Raw genomic sequence first — 24,974 nt, 5'->3', positions numbered from 1 at the left:
AAATAAATTATATAGTGTGCTAGTCCTAGTGAAGCTTTATTATTTGCTGGTGCTAAATAGATGAGAACTGAACTAGGCTTTCAGTTTTGTTCTAACTTTTAAAAAGTTCATTTATTTTTTAACAATTTCATAGCAGTGTATAATGCATTCTGGTCACACTCACCCTGCACCCTCTCTTATTCCTTTGGCTTTCCTCATCCCAGCAAATCCCCCAGCCACTTCCATGTCTTCATGGACCCTTTTGGTGAACATGAGGTTGTCTTAGCAGACTTCTTGACAGCTCAATGGTGTTTGCAACAAGCAACAGATGGTGGCATTGAAGATGAGAATCTGTGTGGCTTTCTAGGAAGGTTAAGCAGACTAGGTGTATCTTAGCAGTATAGTGCTTACCTAGCCTGTCTGGAGCCCTAGATTCCATCTCTATGCTGCTCAAAATGAATTTAAGTTAAAAGGTTAAAATAAATGGTGTGTCTGCTCTTGGGTCAGCAGTCAGCCTTAAAACTCTGTCTTCTTTGCCCCCGACTGGATCCTCCCAATTTCCTCTCCTTTCTGTGTGATACATTTTCTTATAAATTCTTCCATTGCTAACATACATATTTACCAAGATTTATCCTTGAGACTTTTTTTTCCTTTTTGTTCTCTACTGTCATTTCATAATCTCTTTGACATCATGACTTCATATAACTCAGCACCCAAATATGTCCTTCTTACTCTCTCCTGACATTGCCTATTCCATTTGTAATCACCCATGTATCTTTTATTTCAGTTCATCTGGACTCATCCCAACCCTCTGTTTTCCTGTCATCTCTCTCTGTTCCAGTGATCCTTTATAAATATGGAAAAGTAAACCTTCAAAACATTTACATATCTATACAGATATGTTTAAGTTAATATTTATTCCAAGAAAAAATTCCATTACCACAAGAATAAATAATTTTTAAAAGCTGAGTTTGGTGGTGCACACCTTAGTCCCAAGCATAGCAGAGGCTAAGGAGAAAAGGCTGTGAATCCAAGGGCACAGTGAGACCCCCCCTCAAAAATAGCAACAACAACAATAATAATGTCTAAAAAGAAAATAATTTCCTGCCTCCATAAAGAGTATATTAGAGAAAGAACCAAAGCAAGAGAAAGAAGTAGGCGAGTTTTGAAAACTTTCAGGTCTTTTTGGTGAAACTATTTGTGTAGAACTACACATTAAAAATATTCCATTTCCATTTTCATGGACTTCAAATGGAAAAGCTTTGAAGCAAATCCTCTATTCATATAAAAATATCAACCTGATAATTACCTTTTATCTTCTAAATCTTTCATTGGCCTCTAAGCCCATTGACCCCAGCTGTTAAGTGGTGAGAGAAACATTCAGGGAGCAAGATGGTGACAAGCTGCCCTGGCATTTATGTATGGAGAAAAATGACAGGGCCACTACCAATGGTGTCATGGAAGAGAAAATTCACAGTAGTACCATAGTGCCTAATGACTCAAGCACTGTGGACATGCCTATAGCTTTATGAGAGGTCACATTTTATTCTAACTGGAAGAAGAGTAATAATGGGGAGAGATGGACAAGGCTTGCCTGGAGTCTGTGGCATTGTAATAAGTTTAACCCTTGGAAGAAGCTCCTCCCATCCTGGGCCTCCCACGTTTAGCCTGGTGACAATGGAGGGAGGGTAATCAGGATTTAGGAACATCCTAAATTAATAAGTAGGAAAACAGGAACATGAGTGTCACAGAGAGATGCCCACTGGTGTAATATCAGGGGTAAAATTAAAGCATGACCACAAGGGGACATGGAATGACAACAATAGGAAGCCAGGTGTAGAGGGGATATCTGAGGAAAGGAGCAGGAAGACATGGGACCCTAATGTCCCAATCAGCATGACATGGAACATCCTGAGCCAGAGACTTATCCCTAATAACTTAGCTGAATTTATGTAGCACCTGGAAATGCTCTCTATACTTATAATTCAAGCCATGGAGCTTGAGTTGTCAGGAGATGCCTCACATATATGGGAAAACTGAGCCTCGGAATGATAATATAAAAATATGGAGGAGATATGGCCATTGCAGTCAGATGGACCTGGTCTGAATGCAGGAGAGCCATTGGTTCTATGATTCTGCTTGAGGTAGGGAGCACTAAACTTCAGTTTCCTGAATATGTGAAGTGAGTAAACCATGCCTACCCCCAAGACCTCAAGGAATAATTGAGATAATTTAATACTCACCTCCACTTGGCATACTATGCATCTTATTTCTTCTTCTGGCCATTCACACTGACATACAAAGTCCTAGAAGTTAAATATTTCTGGATATTTTGTTCTTTTTATATTCCTGGTGCCTAGAAAACTTCCTGGAAAATCACTCACAAATGCTATGATGTTTATAGCTACCACTAATGATGCTGATAATTGAAAATAATGGCACTAGCAATAGAAAGCCATAATGCAATGTTCAAGGAGGCCCGTGTGGGCAATCACAGCTGTTGAATGTTCTAACAATAGTATTGGTATGTTGTTTTAACATTTAATAAATATCCTTATTAACCATCTTCCTTTAAAAATGTCTTTTTTTTCAGTGGAGAAAAAAATTTTCATATTTTTTACTACATTTATGCTGGGTTGGCGGAAAAGAAAAAACTAGCCCTTTACAAATTGCCTGAAAATAAGCCTCCCAGGTAATTTACTGGGGTTGTATCATGATGATATTTTCTCTTTTGCTGTAATTTTAGATTTTTATCCCTCCTCTCATACTTTCCTCAGGTACTTACAAAATGACCACCTCAGAACAGTGCAGGACATGATGAATAATAGTTTCTATAAATCCCAGTATGAACTAATTGAACAATGTTTCAAAGTCATCGGTTTTACAATGGAAGTAAGTAAACAAAGACATCTGAACCACTTTTGGAAGTACCTTTTTTAAGGTCTTATGGTGAGAATTAGCTAATTCACTGGTTAATACATTTCAGGCACTATGCTCGGGGCTTTATATAGCAGTCACTCCCATTATATGCATGTGGTATGGGGGGTGGGTGTTTTTCTGTATGTGTGGGTTACATGCACGTATGTGTGCAGATGCACAGAGAGGCCCGAAGTCAAAACCAAGCATCATTACTTGATGGTTCTTTACCTATGCTTTGAGACAGGGTCCCTCATTGAACCCAAAGCTAATCAATGTGGCTATCCAGGCTGGTAGATAAGCTTCAGGGATCCTCCTATCTCCAACTCCCACTGTGGCTCAAGGTTGGGTTTTCAGTACCCATTGCTATATCGGGCTTTTGTATATGTGGGTTCTGGGTATCTTAATTTGGAGTCCTCATGTTTGCAGCAGGTACCTCATCAACTGAGCCATCTTCTTGGCCTTAATATAAAGTCTTTTTTATTATGTTTCTGATTCTTCCATGATGGACACCTAGTTATATTTTTATGTTCTTTTCTAGCTACTTGAATTCTGCTCAGAAACCAACTCACATTTAAACCATGGGTTTAATTTCTGAATTTTCTTATATTATTTAAATATCTCCTGCATCTCTAGCTTATTTCCTTTAAATTTTTGTATTTTAATATTTTAAATATGTTTATAGGTTGCATGAAAATTATTAGGTTTCATTGTAACATTTTCAAAATGTAAGTTAGTATATTTTTCTTATTTGCCCAGTTAATTGATCTCCTCTCTCCCTACTGCCCTCTTCCTGATCCCCTTCATCCCTTACTTCCTCTCCTTTTTCCATACCTTCTATTCCACTACCCTCCATTGAGCCCTTGCCTACTTTCATTTATACTCTTCCTCCCCATCATAGCCCTCTTTCTATATTTACTTTTCACATAAACACACATATGTGAATGTTTATATAAATTTAAATCTAAACCCCAAATGTGAGAGAAGCCAGGTAATATTTTATCTTTCTGAGTCTAGCCTATTTTGTTTAGCACAATGATCATTCCGTATTTTTCAAATAATATATATATTTCTTCTTTTCACAACTGTCTATTCAATTCATTAGTCCATTTCTTGGTTGATTTATGTTTGGGGTTGAAGTTTTAAGTTCTCTATGGAGTGTAGATATTAATCCCAATCTAATGTATAGCTGGCAATTTTTCTCCCCATTTTGTAGGCTGTCTCATTTTATTTGTCGTACAGAACTTTTTAATGACATGCAATCTGACCTGTCAATTTAAGGCGTTACTTCCTGAATGAAACCAACATGTTCATGGTGTACTGACTTAGTGAACTTGGCTTGCAGGAATTTTATTGATATTGTTCACATCTGCTAACACCTTTTTGAAGAGCAGTCTACAGTTTTCTTTATGTTGTTGTGCACATTTCCAGTTTGATATTAGCATAATGCTGTCTACATGGCATGACTTTGTCAGTGTTCGTTCTGTTTCTCTTAGGAACAGTTTGAAAATCAATGCTGTTAACTCTTCTTTAAAGTTTTGGTAAAATTGGCAATTAATCCTTCTAGAGTACTTAGGGTTTTCTTTGCTGGGAGAGTTATTATTATTGCCTCAATCTCTTTACTTGCTCTGGATCTACTTGTTTTGTTTCTATCCTATTTATTTAATTGTTGTATGTCATATTGTACATGGGAGTTTATCGTTTTCATCTAGTTTCTCCAGGTGTTTTGGAATAAAATTTTCAAGGTATTACTTACTGATACCCTGGGTCTCATTGAAATCTATTCTCTGGGAATCTATTGAAATCCCCATCCTTTTCATCTATAGTTGTCTAACTTTGGAACATCTTTCTTCTGGCTAATTATCTAGGAGTTTACCATCTTGTCTTTTTTCAAAGAACAAATTCACTGATATATATATATATATATATATATATATATATATATATATATATATTTCTTTAGGTTTCCATTCATTACTTCTGTTCTAATTGTTATTATCTCTTTACATTACCTTCTTTGAAATATCTGTTGTTCTTGATTTTATAGCACCCTGGCATGCATCATTAAGTTATTTATAGTTTTGTTTTGTTTTTTTTTTATAGTTATATGCTTTCTTAAAATTGCCTTAACTGTGGTCTAAACATTCAGGTAATTTGTACTTTTATTTTTATTTGACTATTTTTTAATTACTCCTCCCTGTTTTTTTTTTTTCAGTGATTCACTGATCATTCAAGAATGTGCTGTTCAGCTTTCATGCATTTATATACCTTCTCTTCCTATTTTCTCCAAGTTTATCCCCCTTGTAATATGATACAGCATAAGAAGTTACTTGATTATTTTATATTTGTTAAGACTTGATTTATGAGGGCTGGAGAGATGGCTCAGCCGTTAAAGGCTAGGCTCACAACCAAAAACATAAGACTTGATTTATGGGTGATGCTGTGATCTGCTTTAGAGAATTTTTTTTTTTAATTTTACATGTCAATCCCAGTTCCCTCTCCCTCCCTCTTACCATTTCTTTTTTTTTTTATTTTATTTAGTTTTATATAACAAAGTCCAATTAAATGAAAACAAACATTTATACACAATATTTGGGAATTTGGGCGTCGTTCTTTCCAAACTACTTCCTGCTGATAAGGGGCGCTGTCTTGGGGGGATTCAAAGAAGATTCAGATATCCTGGCTGTAATCTGTAGGGCTGTTTTGTCCAGCTGTTTTGAATGTAGGATCAGCTTGTACTCTGTTTCAGGCAGTCTGGCGTGATCAAACCACATTAGTCTGGAAGGAGTCCACATCTTTTCATTTTCTGTGGAAACAAAAATAGAAATCCCTTTCCCCAGTAACTTGTCCTTCAACTTAAATTTTGGAGTCAAAGCATTTTTTTTAATTTAATTTATTATTTTACATGTCAATCCCAGTTCCCTCTTCCTCCCTCCCTACCTCCCTCCAAACCTCCCTCCATCTGTCTCTATGTGCTTCTGCCGCATGGTCTTGTACTCTCCATCTGCTTCTGGGTTCTAGTTTGACTCAGTGTTTATGTATGGGTGTTTGCCCCCCCCACTTCACCTGAGTTCTGGGGGACTTGTCCCTTCCCAGTTCTGTGAGGGACTTTATATGAATCTCTTAGAATACACCTTGTATCCTAGTTAGTCTGGTGATGTGAATTATAGGCTGGTGATCATTTGATCTAGGTCTAAAATCCATATATGAGTGAGTACATCCTGTGTTCTTCTTTTTGTGACTGGGTCACCTCATTCAGGATGGTTTCTTCAAGTGACATCCACTTGCCTACGAATTTTGATTTCATTAGTTTTTTTCTGCAGAGTAGTATTCCATTGTGTAGATGTGCCACAATTTCATTATCCATTCCTCAGTTGAGGGGCATCGAGGTTGCTTCCAGGTACTTGCTATTACAAACAATGCTGCTATGAACATAGTTGAGCACATGTCTTTGTTGCATGGATGTGGATCATTTGGGTATATACCTAAGAGGGGGATTGCCGGGTCCTGTGGTAAACTAATTACCATTTTTCCTGAAGAACCACCATACTGATCTCTCCAAAATGGCTGTACGAATTTGCACTCCCACCAGCAGTGGAGGAGTGTTCCCCTTTCTCCACATCCTCTTTTGTGTAAGTTGTCATTAGTGTTTCTAATTTTAGCCATTCTGACAAGAGTAAGATGGTATCTCAAATTTGTTTTGATTTGCATTTCCCTGATAGCTAAGGATGTTGAGCACTTTCTTAAGTGACTTTCAACCTTTTTGATTTCCTCTATTGAGAATTCTTTCTTCAGTTCTGTACCCCATTTTTTAATAGGGTTATTTGGTGTTTTGTTGACTAGTTTCTCGAGTTCTTTGTATATTTTGGAGATCATCCCTTGGTCAAATGTTGAATTGGTGAAAATATTTTCCCAGTCTGTGGGCTGCCATTTGGTCTTGTTCACTGTGTTCTTTGCCTTACAGAAGCTTCTAAGTTTGAAGAGGTCCCATTCATTAATTGTTGATCTCAGTGTCTGTGCCCTTGGAGTTATGTTCAGGAAGCAGTCTCCTATACCAATTTGTTCAAAGGTACCTCCTACTTTCTCTTCTAAGAGGTTCAGTGTGGCTGGATTTATGTTGAGGTCTTTGATCCATTTGGACTTGAGTTTTGTGCATGGCGACAGACATGGGTCTATCTGCAGTCTTCTACACACCATCATCCAATTGTGCCAGCACCATTTGTTGAAGATACTTTCCTTCTTCATTGTATACTTTAGGTGTTTTGTCAAAAATTAGGTGTTCATAGGTGTGTGGGTTAATATCAGGATTTTTGATTCGATTCCATTGGTATACTTGTCTATTTTAGTGCCAATACCAGGCTGTTTTCAGGACTGTAGCTCTGTAGTAGAGCTTAAAGTCGGGGATGTTGGTGCCTCCTGAAGTTCTTTTATTGTACAGGGTTGTTTTGGCTATCCTGGGTCTTTTGGTTTTCCATATAAAGTTGATTATTATCCTTTCAAGGTCAGTGAAGAATTGTGGTGGGATTTTAATGGGGATTGCATTGAATCTGTAGATTGCTTTTGGCAAGATTGCCAGTTTTTCTATATTTATTCTTCCTATCAAAGAACATGGGAGATCTTTCCATTTTCTGGTATCTTCCTTAATTTCTTCCTTTAGAGCCACAAAGTTCTTATTATATAGGTCTTTCACTTGTTTTGTAAGCATTATCCCAAGATTCTTTATGTTGCTTGTGGCTATTGTAAAGGGTGATGTTTCTCTGATTTCTTTCTCTGTCTCTTTGTCGTCTGAAAAAAGTAGGGCTACTGATTTTTTTGAGTTTATCTTGTATCCTGCTAGTTTGCTGAAGGTGTTTATCAGCTATAGGAGTTCCCTGGAAAAGTTTATTGGGTCACTTATGTAAACTATCATATCATCTGCAAATAGAGACAGTTTGACTTCTTCCTTTCCAATTTGGATCCCCTTGATCTCCTTTTGTTGTCTTATAGCTTTAGCTAGAACTTCAAGTACAATATTGAAGAGATATGGAGAGAGAGGTCACCCTTGTGTTGTTCCTGATTTTAGAGGAATAGCCTTAAGTTTCTCTCCATTCAGTTTGATGTTGGCTTTGGTTCACTGTATATTGTTCTTATTATGTTTAGGTATGTTCCTGTTATCCCTGATTTCTCCAAAACCTTTATCATGAAAGGGTGTTGAATTTTGTCAAAGGCTTTTTCTCTAACATTATTTAGAGTATATTTCCTTTAAAATTCTTCTCATGTATAGGGTCTGTTATTGTTTACTTTTATCTCCAGTTGTGTGCATACAGGTGTTCAATCTTATTTTTGTATTGTGTGTTTGTGTATGTGAGCATGCTCACACATGCATGCACATGTGTGATACTACTGTACCTGTATGTTTGTGTAGGTGTGCACTTGCTTCGGTACATATGCCAAATACACTGGACAACCTTGAGTTTTGTTTGTACTAGTTCTTCCAATGTGATACATAGCTGCTGTCTTATTGTCTACTGCTGCATAGCTAGCGCTGTTGAGACAGAGGCAGGGGAATGCAGTCTAATCTGCATAGTGAGACCCTGCCTCAAAAAACAAACAGGGCTGAGGAGGTTGCTCAGCAAGTTAGGAGCACTAAGTGTACAAGCATGAGAACCAGAGTTCAAATCTCCAGTACCCACAGGAAAACCAAGGTATAGTCATGTGTACCTGTAATACTAGGGGCAGAGACAGTGAGAATTTTCACCCAGTGAGACAGCGTGTAGTTCTTAAAGAGTCCACTGTGTGAATTTAGTTTGTCTAAACCTCAGTCCAAAACCATAGAGGAAGAGGAAAGAGAGGAGATGGTGATGGTAGTGGTGGCAGTAGACAAATCAGAATGACTGCATTCTTGAATGGAGGCACGAGAATTTGTTTGATTAATAGCATCCTTTGTCTGTTTTGTTCTGTGACATAAATGAAGAGGACAAGACTAAACATGAAGAACTCACTTCAGACCACATGTGTGTGCCTATATATGTCATGAAGTCTAAACTAGCCATGTTGAAATCTTTACTGTTGGATTTAATTTTGGGGAGCAAGGTCTGAACTATGCATCTGAAGATAGAGATACTGGTAGCTTTCAGGAAATAATCTTTTTATTACTAGTGAATAAATATTTTATGATAGCTTTTAGTCTGAGAGAGCAACTCTGACACAGAGTTTATGCTCTTCAGTCATATGTGGGAGATGTATGAGCCTCGTCCAGAGATGGAAAAAAAGCTATGGAGATTCCATTCTTTCCCAAACATAGGCTCATACTTAGCTGTTCAATAAGTCCTAAGCATGTTTAAATTTGGAACTTATGGTTTGAAATAAAAGAATGATATTCACAGGTAGAAGCAATGGAAGCAAAAACTGGCCTTATTTCCATGTTATTCAAAGTTGCTCTACCAAGCAAGAGAAAATGTTTTAATCAGCATCCAGGGTATCGAAAGTAGCCACTTGAATTTTTTTCCCTGTTTTCTCATACAAGGGATTGAATTTATAGCCTGGAGCATGTCAGGTAGATGATGTGCCACTGACGTACTTATCCAACCCTTTGTTGTTGTTGTTGTTGTTGTTGTTGTTGTTGTTGTTGTTCTCTAAGTTATGCAGACTGGCCCTGAACTCCCTAAAGTCACTCTGTAACCCAGGCAGGTCTTTATCTTGTGGTCCTCCTGCCTTAGCCAGCTGGGATTACAGCCTACACTACCAGGACTGGTTTGAATCTTTTGCTCTTATTCTTACTCAAAAGACAAATCTTCTCCCCAATCCCACCCCTACTCCTGGGTGTTTCTTCTTACTATAAATCCTAGTTAGCTTCAGCAGAAGCACAAATAAGGGTTTTGCTGCTCTGACTGCTATGATACAACTAGTGTCACCCTAATTCCACCCCTCTGCTGACCCTTTCTTGGATATAGTCACTTTGAATCCTCTTTGTCAAAGTTCAAGTTCAAATCCCTTTTCTTCATCACTTCTCTAGATAGCTTCTTAGCAGCCCCTCCCAGGTCCAGAGGTTTCAGTCTTATGAAGAACAAAGTGTCTTATGAAGCAGTCTTATGAAACAAGAAAAAAAATGGTTTGTTTACATCTAAGTCACACTTATGAGTCAATGTTCACTCACATCTCTCTTGATGGCAGTCAACACTGAGCAACAATGAAATGAAGCCAACTTTATGTTTGGATCTACCTGTGAATAAATATCATTTATACATGACAAACTGTGTTTTCCAAATTTAGACATATTCAGAGTATACTGAACATCTAAATATGAACCTTGAGTTAGAAGAATCTACAGCATCTGTTTCTGGTCCTGAAGCATCATCAGTGCTAGTCATTTTATGACAGCTGTTGCTCTGGCTCAAGGTGACCCAACCTGGAACCCACCCTATCTTCAACTGACTCCAAGAGTTAAATGAAGGCAGCCTGGCATAGTTCAGAGTCAGTAGACTTGAACTTAGTGAGTGTTTATTTTTGTTTCTCCCAGTCCTGAATTGATTGCACTCATTCTGGCTTTCTTGGATCTGTTCTTTGTCAGTAGCTGAAAAAAGAGCTTCCATAAAGGGCCAGCTAGCATGAGCCCTGCATCCTCTGAGCACAGCATCCCATCTTCACAGCTTTCTGCAGCAGTGTCTGCAGCTCTGCTTCTCTGTCATCTTCCCCCTCTTCTATCATTGGTATTGACAACACCCACAGTGTCCTTGTCCCTTAAATCTTCCCAGGGTTTAGAGTTCACATGTATGTTTATGATATGGTACAAACCAAGGAAATGACAGGCAAATCAAAGTTAGACAATCTCTAAAACTAACACAAATTAGAAAACTCCAAAATATTTAAGCCATGTAATTTCCAAAGTTATTTGGCTATTTAACTTTTACAATAAGTAGTAAGAGGTCTGATGACTCAATTGGGTTCTAGAACATTGTTACCACACAATTTAGTTCACAATAAAGCAGGAAGTTTTATTTAAAATTGCATAAAGTCATCTGTTATGTCTAAAACAAGGATCCTTGTTTTCTCCTTTAATTTTTTTAACATTTCTTATGATAATCTAAAGTCACAGGCTGACATATTTTATTTGGATTTTCAGTCAAAATTTTAGTTGAAATCAAATAATATTTGTTAAAGAAATAAAACATTTTCAAGCATCACACAAAGCTCCTTGATTCCTCGAATACCATCACATCAGCTGTTAAGATTAGTTGTGTAATTATGGAAGGAATATGCGTGTCCCTTCTACCTAGTAATTTACTAATAATGGGAAAGTAATAATTTGATACATAGATATGGTTTTTATTCCAAAATCATAAAACACATCACAATTCTAGAACTGCATGACTCAGCCAACACTAGTAACTTCAACTAGTCATCAAGACCAAGGAGGTAGCTGGTGTAGACTAACTCCCTTCTAGGAGCTCAGTGTTCCAGGGTTGAAGTCCTTGGCATTGACTATTTCTGGTTGTGGATTTAGACAATAACTGGGCTGCTCTGTTTTCTTGTTTGGTAAAAGGAAGGGTGGGGTTTGCAATTATTGAGTCACTTCCAACTTTCTAATGTCTGTGATCTTATCATCAAAACTGAGGTTTTGGACTCCATTCTAGTCTTTGCAGGTAAGTCATGTTATTTTATTGTCATGTCTCAGGAATTTGGCCTGAGAAGAGAGAATACACAACTCCTTCTGTTAAACAGTCACAGTTTGACCTTTCCTTCCATCAGTTCCTTTTGCCTGGTATTGTAAGTGGCACAGAAGCTACACCTTTCAGCTGTGTTTTATTCAGGCAGCCAGTGATCTGAGAAGACAGTAGACAATTAACCTAAAGATCTCTCTCACATCTCATCTCCAGCCAGCAGGTTATATAAGGAGGGAAACAGCAGCAGCCAATGGTTCCAAGGTTTACTCTTGCTCCAGGTGGTCAGCCTTGTCTGTAAGATTTGTGATGTTTGTACTTTTCTCCCTGTCATCTCCTCTCTGTAGCAGGAGAAGCATTCATAAACACCAAGGTCACTGAGTCTTGAGTTCCTCCCTGGTCATTCACTGGGGTTACATCTAGATTGAAGGTTAGCTCAGCACAAACAATTAACAGTGTGATTCCTTCCTGCAGAGTGAAGTGCACATGCTTCCTTAAAGAACACACAGTGCCTCCAACAATATGTGATCCCCCACCGCATCTGGTCCTCAGCCTGACTCCTCTTTCCTTTGTCAAAGGGAGCATCAGCACCTTTGCTCTTCCAGGTAGACTGAATAGTGCCACATTCCATAGCAGGGAGGGAATCACCTTGTCCTAACCTACCATGCGCCAACCTGATTTTCAGTCCAGGCGCTTTCCTCTTTCCTTTTCCTCCCTTGCTTGGTCTTCAGTGAGGTTTCAGGTGTAGATTCAGGCTATAAGAAAGTAATGTCACCAAAAGGATCAGTGCCATCATACCCAAGGAACTTTGGTTTCCATTCCTGAGACAAAGTCAGAATAATGACTATCATGCCTTCTCCAACCAGGTAACTTTGCCATTTTGAGGATTTAATTTGCTTTTGAAAGAAAACAACTTGAGTATCTTTCCTACTATCTTTTCAATCTTTCCAAAACAGCTTCTTTGGACAATTCTGTATAGATTTGGGTGGGCAAGATTTGACATCCATACAAATAAACCTCTAACTATTCCATAAGCTTTGTGATAATAATGTTGAAATTCTTTCTAAACTTTAGGGTTTATTGAGTTTGTTATCACACTTATGGTGTGTGTGTGTGTGTGTGTGTGTGTGTGTGTGTGTGTTTGTGTGTGTGTACATGTGTGAGTGTATGCACACCACAGCATGTATGTAGACATCAGAGGACAACAGCAACTTGTAAACATTGATTCTTTCCTTCTGTGATGTGGGTCTAGAGATTGATCTCCAGCTGTCAGGCTTGGCGGAAAACACCTTTACCCACTAATTCATTTTGCCAGTCCCAAGCTGGCTTTACATTCACAGTATTAATAACATCTGTATCAAAAAAGATGTTGAAATTAAATTGAACAAAATATATTAAGCATATTGAACCACAAACACAATTGAAAGGTCACGGAATTTCCTTGTTAAAAAGAAAACAAGCAGAAAACAACCTTTTTTTTTCTTGAAGGGCCAGAATTCAAACCTGGCGAGTTTATCCTTGTTTCGATATTGCTTTCAGGCTCAGAAGTAACTGTGACTCTGGAATTACATGTTGTTGTATATGTTTTGCAGCATGCTGTTCATCTCTCAAGTAGAGAAACTAGTGCTGGAGTTGGCCTAGGTTCATGGATCTGTAGAAGCTGTCCATTTGTCCATGCTGCTCTCCTTCCTCAGTGGAAAAGGATTGAACATTCTGTGAGCTTGGAGGCAGAATTCAAATCCCACTTCACTCAAAGTTCACAAAAAGCTTTTAGATCTTTGAAAGCTTTTTTGACTCTATATATAAGAAGAATGTTTCACTTACCACCAAACACAAATTACTTTAGGCTGTTTGGTGATTGTCAGCCCTGGAGATGGATAGTTGGGTGGGTGGACAAGTCTATGCTGTGAACAACTCAGCTTATCCCTCATACCTGGACCTGAGGCTAGGCTTCTTCAAGACACAGCAATATAGCTGCAAGGCATGCTAAGTTGGGGTCATGGTTTGCTATCTTCTGAGTCTCCTGAACCATGAAGGTAGTTGTAATAATACCGTGACTTGCAGAGACTCTTTGACAAACCCCCCAATGTCTTCAGAGAGAACCATGTGCAAGCCTGCATGCGTGTCTGTGTGCCTGCATGTTCCTGGGCATTAAGAATCTATGTTAAATAATAATAAATACTGTAAACTCTGAGTTGTATTCTGTACCTTTTATGTCTAGTCTTAACCATCATGTATTTTTGGATTTGGATACTATGATCTGATCTTTTGATTCTTCTTTCTAGACTCTCTTTCCATCCACACAGATAACCCTACTTCTAAGATGGCCTCCAGACAATGTACATGAGATAAATACAACACTACATTCTAAAGTTCACATGTATAGATTATCTATAACCTATGAATATTTCTACTTACACGGAGGACTGCTCCTCCTTTCTATTTTTACTTATATTAACATTCATAAAATATTTTAAGTGCTCATGAGGAAACAGCCTCCTGCTGATCTCCAAAGTCAATGATCTCCAACCTAATGAATGAGTTAAGCCTACATGAATCCTTGCCTGCTTGGGTCTTAGTCTGGCACCACAGTATACAGAGTGACCTTCTTGTGCTGGAACCCAAGGCTTTTCCTCCATCTGTTCCTAGCCATAGTCTTCATATTGCTATAGGCCAGATTTGATGCTACTATTTCTATGATGTATTTTTAGCAACTTGGAAGTGTGTATAGTGTGCTTGCTGCAATCTTGAATATTGGAAACATTGAATTCTCCTCCGTGGCAACTGAGTACCAGATGGACAAGAGCTACATCTGCAATCACACAGCTCTGGAGAACTGTAAGTTGTATTGTCTTCCATTCAAAACTTAACTATTTAATATATTATGCTGGGTCACATTTCAAGCACTTGTAGACCCCATAAAGAATTCTCAGACTTGATGTATAAAAGTAAGTTGTAAACACCAGCTATCAAACCAGGGATGGTGGCTCATGCCTTTAGTCCCAGCACTTGGGAAGCAGAGACAGATGGGTCTCTGTGTTCAAGGACAACCTGGTCTACAGGACTACACAGAGAAACTCTGTCTTGAAGAACTGAAAGAATAAAAAATAAATCAGCTAAGAAAATTACATCTTTACACATGCCTACTGACTACTATGAGCTGTATTTCCAGAGACCAAGCTTTTATGACTATGTCAGGAGTTGGGTTTTAATATGAAGATGCAGAAAATATTGATAATATGCAACTGACCTGTACAAAAAGGAATTAAAATTGTCATCAAAGATTTAGAACCTGTATCAATTGTGGGTTTTTTTCTGCTTGAATTCCATTAACTCATTTATCATGGCTTAATTAATTTTCCATTTCCATATAAAAGATGCACATTATAGTGTGCTTGCTGCAAATTTTCTCTTAATAATGAGGCTTAGCAAAATGTTCCTAATAATTTAAAACATTCCACTAACTTTCTCCAGTGATATAGATTTTACCTATTTAGAATACATCCTGTTCTTTTATTTTTAATATTGGCACACACCCCCCATAATCTCTTATTTGTTGTGAATTCCATTCACTATCTAGAGAATCATAACACTAATTTTTATGTATTCATTTTTCCCCATTTTATTTATTTAATTCATTCAGACCTGTCTCTAAGATACCTATTTTCTATATCATGTGTGGCTTCGGAAGCAATATTTTAATAGAACTTGAGCAGTTGTCTGAGGTTGACATAGTGATTGCCGTGTACCTGAAAAACTTGAGAATACCTGCTCTGATTCTTATGTATGAAATAATATGACTGGCACACAAGATACTAGATTATCAGAAAGGAAGTACTAATGATATAACATAATTGATAAAAAGCAGTTCTCCAACCCTACTCATAATGGAAGTGTTATCTGTGGTCAGGAGAATGAGACACAATATTGTTAGGTTATATTACTATGATTTGGACTGATGAGAAAAGTACCTGAGATGAGTCTCTTTACAGGATGAAATATTTTGGCTCATGGTTTTAGAGTTTTCTGTCTATAATCATTTGACTATTGTTTGGGACCCATAAAATATCAAGACAGGGAGCACTTAATAGGACAAATGAGTTCACCTTCTGATGACAATAAAGCATAAAGGGAGAAGATAAGATGATCCCAATATCCCCTTCAAGGGCACAATCCTATAAGCTAACTACGTCCTGAAACACCTCTCAAAAGTACCGCTGTCTGGTAACCAAGCCTTGAGCATATGGGCCATTGGGAGACACTTAAGATCCAAAACATAAAGCTGTATAAAAGAATGCACTTAGAAACTAACAAACTAAAAAATTACTTTCACCATTGGAACCTATTTTTACACAACATGAAAACCAAATAGTTCACAAGGGAGTAATACTAATATGTATATAATTAAAATTATTCAAGCCACTTCCCAGAATAGCCACTTATAGAAAAAAATCAAGCTTATTATTTTGCACTGAAATAACTTACATCTATTTTAAAAGAATTATCTCTAAGTCAAGGCCAACTATTTCCTTCTGTTGTATTTATTGTCACCAGTGTCATTCATGACATGGTCATTTCTTGCTCTTGCTTGAAGTGAGTGAACTCCCCATCATTTATTAGGCTCCTTCAGAAACCACTTAGCCAATGCATGTATGGGCTTTCCATCTCCTCCCTAAACTCCATCAACCCCCCACCATCTTATCTTCCTCCCTTCCTCTTTCTTCTACTTCTATTTCATTTTCCCATCCTTTCCCCTATTTCTCTTTCCTCTTTCCTCCAACTTATATTTCTTAGTTAGTTTTTCTTTCTTCTAAATAAAGGGCATCAAGACTGAAACTTTGTTTCCAAAGCATTGTTCTTAACCATATGCCCTCATGTAAAATGCCTGACATGTAGTAGACATTCAATAAATATGTGTCCAATGAATGAACAATATCTGAATGGAAATGCACAAACAGGTGAGTGGGAGATAACATTCAGCCATATAGTCAACTAAAATGACCATAATGGCATTACAATTTGATTGATACAGTGTTGTAGAGACAACCAACTGCTAACTGTGAGATAGCTAGGAGACTTGAATTCTCTCCAAACATCATATACTAAAAATGCATTCTTAAATTTTGATTATATTTATTTACTTATGTATTATATGACATGTATAAAGATGAAAAGGACAACTTGGTTATCTCCTTCCACCATGTAGGTCCCAGGATCAAATGCAAGTCATCAGGCTTGGTTGGCATCAAACATCTTTACCCACTGAGATTTCTAACTACCCCTCTAAGGAATTGTAATTACTACAAATCTCAGTGCAAGAAAGTTAATGAAAGTACCAATGAAACACAATCTGAAAGGAGAAATGACTTTATAGTCAGAAGATCAATAGCAAATTATCTTTTTATAAAGTAGCTTTTAGCAGTAAAAATTAAAACTCTTTCATAGTAAAGAAACATGAATGAACATTTTGTGCAAATAAAAATAAGAACAAATATTTGCAATATGTGTAGCAAAACATCACCCTCCCTAAGTTTAAAGAGTGCTCTAAAGTTGACTAAGAAATGGTGAGTATGGGAGCAAGAAGGCAGTCCAGAAAATGAGGACCACTAGTCACTAAAATTTGGAGGGGGGAAAGGGTGTTCATCTTTATAAGTAATAATTAAATGGAAGAATTTCTTCCTATCAAACTGGCTACTTTAAAAATGTAAAATGTCTGGCATCTATAAAATTACATTTATCTTCTTGGTCTTCCACTGGCAGTAGCCATGTTGATAAGGAAAGAGATGAACCATGTTAAATTGGATTGCAGAATTTCTGTAAGGACCATATATGGCTTCTTGCTTCTTTAGTGTGAAGAAATGGGTTAGGCTGAGGTCAGTGACCTTGCTCACAAAGCAAGAACTAAGATGTCTAAGACCATGTTGGGAGAAGTTTAAGTACAGTAATTGATTTGAAGATTTAACCTCTCTTCATGCACTAGACTTAGCTAAAGATGTCAGTTGTAGGTGGTTCAGTGGTAGAACACTGGCTTAGCATCACAAAGCCCTGGGCTTAGCCCTCCCTACAAAAAGAAAAAAGATGTTTGTTATATTAGAAAATGAATTTACCTTTCTGAGTTCCAGCATCATTAACTGTAAATTCCTATGCTATTTGGATATCATTAAATATATTTGTTTGAATATTATGTTTTAAGGAAACTTAGCACTTGGAATAAGAAACAAAAAAGAAAGCTTAACAAGAAGTATGAGAATGGCAAGTTCTTGCCCTGTAAGATGTGTGCTGTCATGTCATTCAAATCCACTTGTAGCTTTCTAAAACCATTCTTGCATTCTGGAAATAATTACATAATAATCATATCAAAATTCTACCAAACTTATTCATTGTGTTTTCAAAATGGTTAGCACAATTTGATGAAATCAGTGTTGACTTCATATAAGAAACTGCACATCTATGCAGTTAGTTTTATGTTGTGTTGGACCATGCAGCAGTCAGTTTGGCTAGTGGAGGCAAGAAGAGTGTAATCAGGAAGAGGCAGGGAGACTAATGCTGAATGGTAGCTTATTTGGACATCTTGAGACAGTCACATATTTATGGAATGCCAGGTGCTCCATTGAATTTAGACATTTCTGTTTTCTGAAAATAGTCATGTTCATTGTTTTCTAAAGATAATCTATTGGTTTTGCAGCAGCATCTTTGCTTTGCATTCAAGCAGATGAGCTACAAGAAGCTCTTACCTCGCACTGTGTGGTCACTAGAGGAGAAACAATTATCCGACCCAACACGGTAGAAAAAGCTACTGATGTCCGAGATGCTATGTCTAAAACTTTATATGGACGCCTCTTTAGCTGGATAGTCAATTGTATTAACAGTTTGCTGAAACATGACACATCACCAAGGTAAATGTTTTATATGACTATTTTCTGCAAATAGTGGCTTGTGTGTCTGTTCTGGATTTGTGTAAGTCCCTTTGAATAAGTTTCTGATTGGTTTAATTTAATTATAACGTTGTATTCCTATGGTTATGCTTCATCTCCTAGTCACACCATCGCATTATCATTCCATGTAACTATGAAATATCTTGATTACTATAACAAAACTATAGCAATGTTAATAAACATGTTAGAAAGTGATTTTAAGCCTGGCATCATGTTATCAATTCAAATGTTCTCTTAATTAGACTGTGTACCATGAAGTGTGTACCATTTTACACTTGTATAAAATGTCAGTCCAGCTGGTTTTTTTTTTAAATTTTGTTTTGTGGGCTTAAATTAAACTATGACTAGAAAGCAAAACTTTCTCTTCATTTAACCCTCACTGCAGCCTTGCAGGAATAGGTGTTGTGACTTCCAATGAAGTTTGATTCTGAAAAGCACAAGAACATGACAGGTAATAGTTAATGGAACCTATATAAGCACCAACACCTTGTGTCTGTGGTTCTCCTGGAAGCTCATATTAGAAAGAAAGGGCATCACAGCTGCCATTGACTAGATTTGCAGAGGCGAAAGTCCTCACAGTCTGTCTGAAGGTTTTTTCTGCCCTGGGTCATAGGAATTTTAGAAATGTTACACGTGAAAAAGCAAGATGGCCGTCTACATTAAGATGACCTTATCTTCATTTGCAGCTACTTACTAACTATAAAAGATCATCTTACACATGCTTCACATACTCAGTTCTTCATTATTTCCTGCCAAAGCCCATCCTGTGTCATATTATAAAGCTACATTGTCTGTACCCACTGTTGCTCCCTGGATCTTAACTCCCTGGATCTCACAGTCACAGTTGTTCCTGGATCTCCTCAGTCCCTACTGAGCTGAGTCTCAAATCATAATGCAGTTTGCCCAGAATGACTAAATATCAAGACAGCTTTTTGCTCATTAGTGGCCATCTCTAAGATGTTAAGAATCTTGTAAAAACTGGAAACATTCAGGAATATTTAGACATTTGTATATTCCACATAATGTAAACAAGATAATTAGAGCCACTGGCCTCACTTTGTTAGCTTTTGTCTGCATGTTTAGTACTAAACAGTATCCAGAAAGGTGATTTGCTAAAAATCCCATTGTAGTATGTCTGCTAAATAATTGTTCTTACATGAGCCAATGAGCCATAACTAGCCAAGACTTGGAGTTATTTTAATTGTGGCTAGTTTAAAAAAAAAACTGAGCCAAGACCTGCTGTGATAGTTTAGTTTAGTTCTGTTAAGACAGCAACTAAGATTCCTTGTTTGAAGCAGTCTCACTGTGTACCCCAGGCAGGCCTAGAATTCAAGATTCTCCTACCACAGCCTCCTCAGTGTTGGGGTTATGCATGACATCTATAATCCAGGGGGAGCTAAAGTTTTGGAAGTCACATGTTGTCAGTCACTTTCTGCAACTGTGGGAGCACAAGCAGATTCTGACTGCCAATTCCACATCTTTAGCACGTAATACCTAGCATCCCCCTACACTAACCCACGGGTAGACCCAAAGGGAAGCTTTGGCAGTTTCATTGTAAAGTACACATAAAAATTACTCTAGTGTATCTATGTACTGAGAAAAGCAAAAATTTTAACCAAATATCTAATTTTGGTGAACAGAACTAGCAACATGTAATAGCAGAAAGAAATGTGCATCTGAGATAATTTGTGTGTAAAATAATATTTAATTGTATTTTGAAGTTCATTTGTTTTCCTCCCTTTGGGTTGGTCTTCATTTGGTTTTCTGAAACAGGATATCACTATGCATCCAAGACTTGAACTGTCAAGTCTTCTGCCTCAGCCTCCTAAGTGCATACATACAGGTGTGTGCCACCATTACTGGCTTAAAGTATTTAACTATAAGATGAATCCCCACATATTTGTATCTTTTTCTAGGTTGTCATTTGATCTGTATTTAAATATGAATAAGCAAGTAAGTAAAAAAAAAAGTTGTTTGAAAATAATTAGGACATTTGTAGTAAGATATTTTAACTTTTATGAGAATTTTCGAGTCACTGGTAAAGTTCTGATTGTCTGTATGTTTGCAATAGTCTGCATATGAGCCAGGTTGTTCTATGGTGTTTGACTCAACGTAGGGCTGGGCAATACTTACACCCCATGGATGGACTTCTGTTTAGGTGTATAAGAACATGGGAGTGGGCTCTTTAGTAAGGAAAATACCATTCCATGCACTTATTAAAATTAATTTTATCACCATTATCTTTGTTTTCTGTGGAGAGACTTGTTCAATTAACTCAATCACCAAAGGGAATTCCAAGATGCTCTATCTTGCATTACCTCCTAAGGAAATGAACACTAACTCAACAAACATCTTTAATTCTTCCAGTGGGGATGAAGAGCTAAGCATTGGCATTCTTGATATATTCGGCTTTGAAAATTTCAAAAGGAATTCCTTTGAGCAGCTGTGCATTAACATTGCAAATGAACAGATCCAGTATTATTTTAATCAGCATGTGTTTGCATGGGAGCAGGTAAGTTAAAGTATGGGCTCTAAAGGTGTGTGTGTGTGTGTGTGTGTGTGTGTGTGTGTGAGTGTGTGAGCTAGTACATAATTACATAGGATAACAGTCTCCAGACCATACAGTTCATGTCATAACATTCAAAGACGAGGAAAATATTTATTTTTCTCTGTGTCTATAATAAAAGTGAAAACAAACAAAAAACAGTGTAAATTTAGTGTGACTGGACAGGTATTCTAAATCCTTCATCCAAAACAAGTTCACTTTTCTTTAAAACTTAACCACTTTGAGCCACAAAGAAATTTTCTTTCTGTCTACGAGTATATATTTTCTTAGACTGCATTGCTGGAACTCTGTTTGAAATTTTAATATTCATCTACAGTGCATTAAACTTCAACTCCTAGTATCCAGGCAACAGAATTCTAGATAATGGGTTTGATGCAAATAGCAAGAAGCAGTCATTTTGTCAGGTGCAGTGTATAATTTATGGTTCAGCTCCAACAACATTTCCCTTTAGAGAAAGCAGGGACTTCCTTGAATTTCATTCGGCATACTTTCATATTAAGACTATTTAAACTACTTCATTAAGCCTGAAAGAGCCATACTTACTACTATCAGTCCTCATGTCATTTGTCACCTTTAAATTCTGTCACCTTGCTTTGTGTTTACTGATTAGAACTGATGTTTTAATTTAAATTATGTAAATTGGAGGGGCATGGGCTTTTTATTTAAAAGGTTTGTACTTATTCAGACTTCATTTCAAAACTGCAGTCTGAAAACAGTGGTCAGAAAAGAAAACTTGTCCATCTTGAGACTTCTTGGTCCAAGAAAAGGACACAAATTTAAGACACTATCTTCAATTGTTTAGTTTTACCTCCACTATACCCAGTTAGCTTCTGATGGATATTCACTGTCTTGGGCCTACTAACCCTCTCCTGGTCCCCTCCCCACTTCTCTCCATTGGTATCTTCCCAGTGCCCAAGTACACCATTAAATCACCTTATAATTAAGAGGGAATAGAAGCCTTAAAGCCTTTCTACACTCTGCTTATCTCTGTGGCCAAGACCTTCAGTCTGTCACCCTCACTGCGAAGGCATGTCCCATCTGCCTTCCATTGTATTTCCTCCCCACCCACCTTAATATTCTTAATGCACTCATCTGTATCAACATCCCCCTCCACACTGAAATGGCTTCAGCCTTACTCTTGACATGACTTTTTTAACCAGGCCATACACTTCTATGTCCAAGGTCATCTCATAATTATTTTAGTGCTTTCAGAGGCTGACATTAACAAGTTTTTAATACATATTAATTAAATTAGTGTCATTTTGCTCTAGTTTCGCAATACAGACCCCATCAAAGATTGAAATAAGTAAAACTTGTTTGTCTATGGACTTTACTGTTTAGGGACGGTTCATCCTTATGCATCTGATAAATTAATGGCTTGTACTGTCTGACCTCTGTCATTGTTCCCTTTAACTAGCCTTAGACACATGTGGAGATATATCAGCAGTTACTGATATTTACATCTTACAAATTGTTGATGTTTGTAGACCACTTGGATTAGTAAACATTTATTTCACCCATGATCCTAATATTTTTCTTTTGTCTTTGGGCTTGTTAAAGAAAACTATCCTATAGCAATTTTTAATTATCTTTGGGGTGGTTAAAAGAAATACCTCCAAATTACACCCCCCCAGTGCCTAGGATAGCATCTTCACAAGTAAAGCACTTGTCTTACTTAAGCCCCAAAAATTCATCAATTGTTCTATGACAATGGACTCTAAACAATAGTTTGCTATGAAAGTGTTTTTCAGTTGATTGAGCTCAATTTTAATTTTGTTGCAGTGTTTTATAGAACACTAAAGGTAATTTGGTTTAAAAGGCTATTTTGAGTGTCATTTCCCCATGCCCTTTGTTATAAAATAAAATCAATAGACTACAGTATATTAGTTACATTTTTATCTCTGTTAACAAAATACCCAAGAGCAAATTATGGAGCAGAGTAGTGTCTTACATTATGCCTAACAGAAAACAGAAGAGACTAGAGCCTTGCTAAAACCTTCAGAAGAATACCCTTAGGACCCACTGTCTCCAACAAGGGCTGATTCCATAAGTTTCCATTACCCCCCCAAACAGCACATCTAATTAGAGACTAAGCTTCAACACACAGGCCTTTGTAGACATTCTCACACCATAACAATAAAACATGTTTAGAGGTGTATTTACAATGGTATGCAAACTAGCTTGTCAAATAGACTGTTACATTTCTTGGAAAGTTGGCATCCAGCTAATGACCTACTTGTCTTGCTTTCAGAACATGCCCCTGTCACCCTGGCAGCCATACTGCTTTTCTCTTCATAACCTACTTTTCTGTGGACATTGATTAAATATCTAAGCAGCTCTTAACAATCCATCCAGAGCATCCATAATGCATCCCTTTCTTTTGTATATCATCTAGGTATTATTTGGTAATACTGTTTTTCTACTTTGTCCTGGATGATTCTCCACATATGGCATTTTGCAATATTTAGAACTTTTATACTTCCCAAGCTCTGGAATAGATTTATGTACGTACATATGTACGTACACACGTATGTACGTACGTATGTATGTATGTATGTGAAAACAATAATGTGAAACAGTTCCATAGTCACCTAGATCCCCTTCCTGAAAATGGAGGATGATCAGCCTAGGAGAGTACTTGTTTTTAAAATGTGTTGCTGAAGTCTTCCGAATGAGCCGCAGCTGAAAGTGAATGGTCTTCTCAATTTTATTAGTCCTACAGATGTAACACTCACCCTTCCTTTCCCTGTTACATTTTTGTAATAAACACACTGTTGACTCTTTCATTTTCCAAAAGGTTCTTGGTTGATAGAGCCTATGGCAGCAAAGACATTATCTGATTTCCAATGAGAAGGCACTGTCCTAAAAGAGCCCTCAATCTGAATTTCCCCAGGAAATAGCCAAGGTGTGTGTGTGTGTGTGTGTGTGTGTGTGTGTGTGTGTGTGTGTGTGTGTGTGTGTGTTATGTTTTCCTTCCATGTGAGAAAGAACTCAACAAGAATCAAAAGGTGTTAGAAAGTCCGAGTAGTGTGTCATCATATTTGCCATGTTAGAAATGTGTGTCCATTGTCAAAGGTTCTTCATGCTGACACTGTAGTAGGTTTTGTCCTCTGACTTAACTTTATACTGTTGTGTGCTCAGTATGGTACCGAATATACACACAATGAATGAGGCCTCCCTACTCATTTACATTTCAAATTGAGATTAAAACACACCAACCACATTTTAAATCAGAACAAATGCCACTGTTCCTAAGAACCACTGGACACTCAGTACAGGTGCCTGGTGCTAGTAAAGCATTGCTTTAGAACACTAAAAACTCACTCTGTATCCATGTATACTTCATAATACTTTGGATAATCTTTCTTCATGCATTCAAGTAACACCTCTGACTAGCCACTAACTGGACTAAAGTTGTCTTTCAACATGATGTGTTCATATTTATTTCTACACACAGGCCATTACATATATTGTTTAATAAGCTCTTGTGGGTGAAAGCTGAAAGTTGAGTTGTTTTATAAGCAAGAAACAAAAGTATATAATGAAACAATAAATTAAAAATTACTGTTCTGGCTGCTCCTGCGGAAAGAAATATAGATAACTTTGTCTCCAGCTGTTCAAGGCCTGGAGTGTTGCACATTTCTAATGTAGGCTTCTATACATAATTTGTGTCACTTAAATAAAAATGCACTCAATATATAATGCCTACATTACAAAGTTTTAAATATTATAAAGTAAAAGAAATTAGTCATGTGATATTAAAAACTGTATAATTCAAAACAAACCTTTTATAAAGACTACAAGTTGTTTTGCAGAGGAGTGACTTATTTTATATGTCCTAATTTCTTCCCTGTTAAACTGTGTGCATACTGATGATAATCTTTTTCTTATTTTAGCTTCATAACTATAAAAATCATTGTATAGGCTTTTGTTTGACTG

General features: G+C 37.2%; 1 protein-coding gene across 1 annotated transcript in view; it reads left to right on the top strand.

Moving 5' to 3' along the window:
- The window catches only part of Myo3a (myosin IIIA), a 163,927-nt gene that overhangs the window by 72,611 nt on the left and 66,342 nt on the right, over positions 1-24,974 (top strand). Inside the window, 5 exon segments of the mRNA XM_051205741.1 lie at positions 2,573-2,671; positions 2,757-2,871; positions 14,246-14,372; positions 18,220-18,430; positions 20,837-20,981. Of these exon segments, the coding sequence (XP_051061698.1) occupies positions 2,573-2,671; positions 2,757-2,871; positions 14,246-14,372; positions 18,220-18,430; positions 20,837-20,981 (697 nt within the window).

This window comes from Phodopus roborovskii, unplaced genomic scaffold (assembly GCF_943737965.1).
Source record: "Phodopus roborovskii unplaced genomic scaffold, PHOROB, whole genome shotgun sequence".
NCBI lineage: Eukaryota > Metazoa > Chordata > Mammalia > Rodentia > Cricetidae > Phodopus > Phodopus roborovskii.
This window is presented reverse-complemented; position numbering and strand designations above follow the sequence as displayed.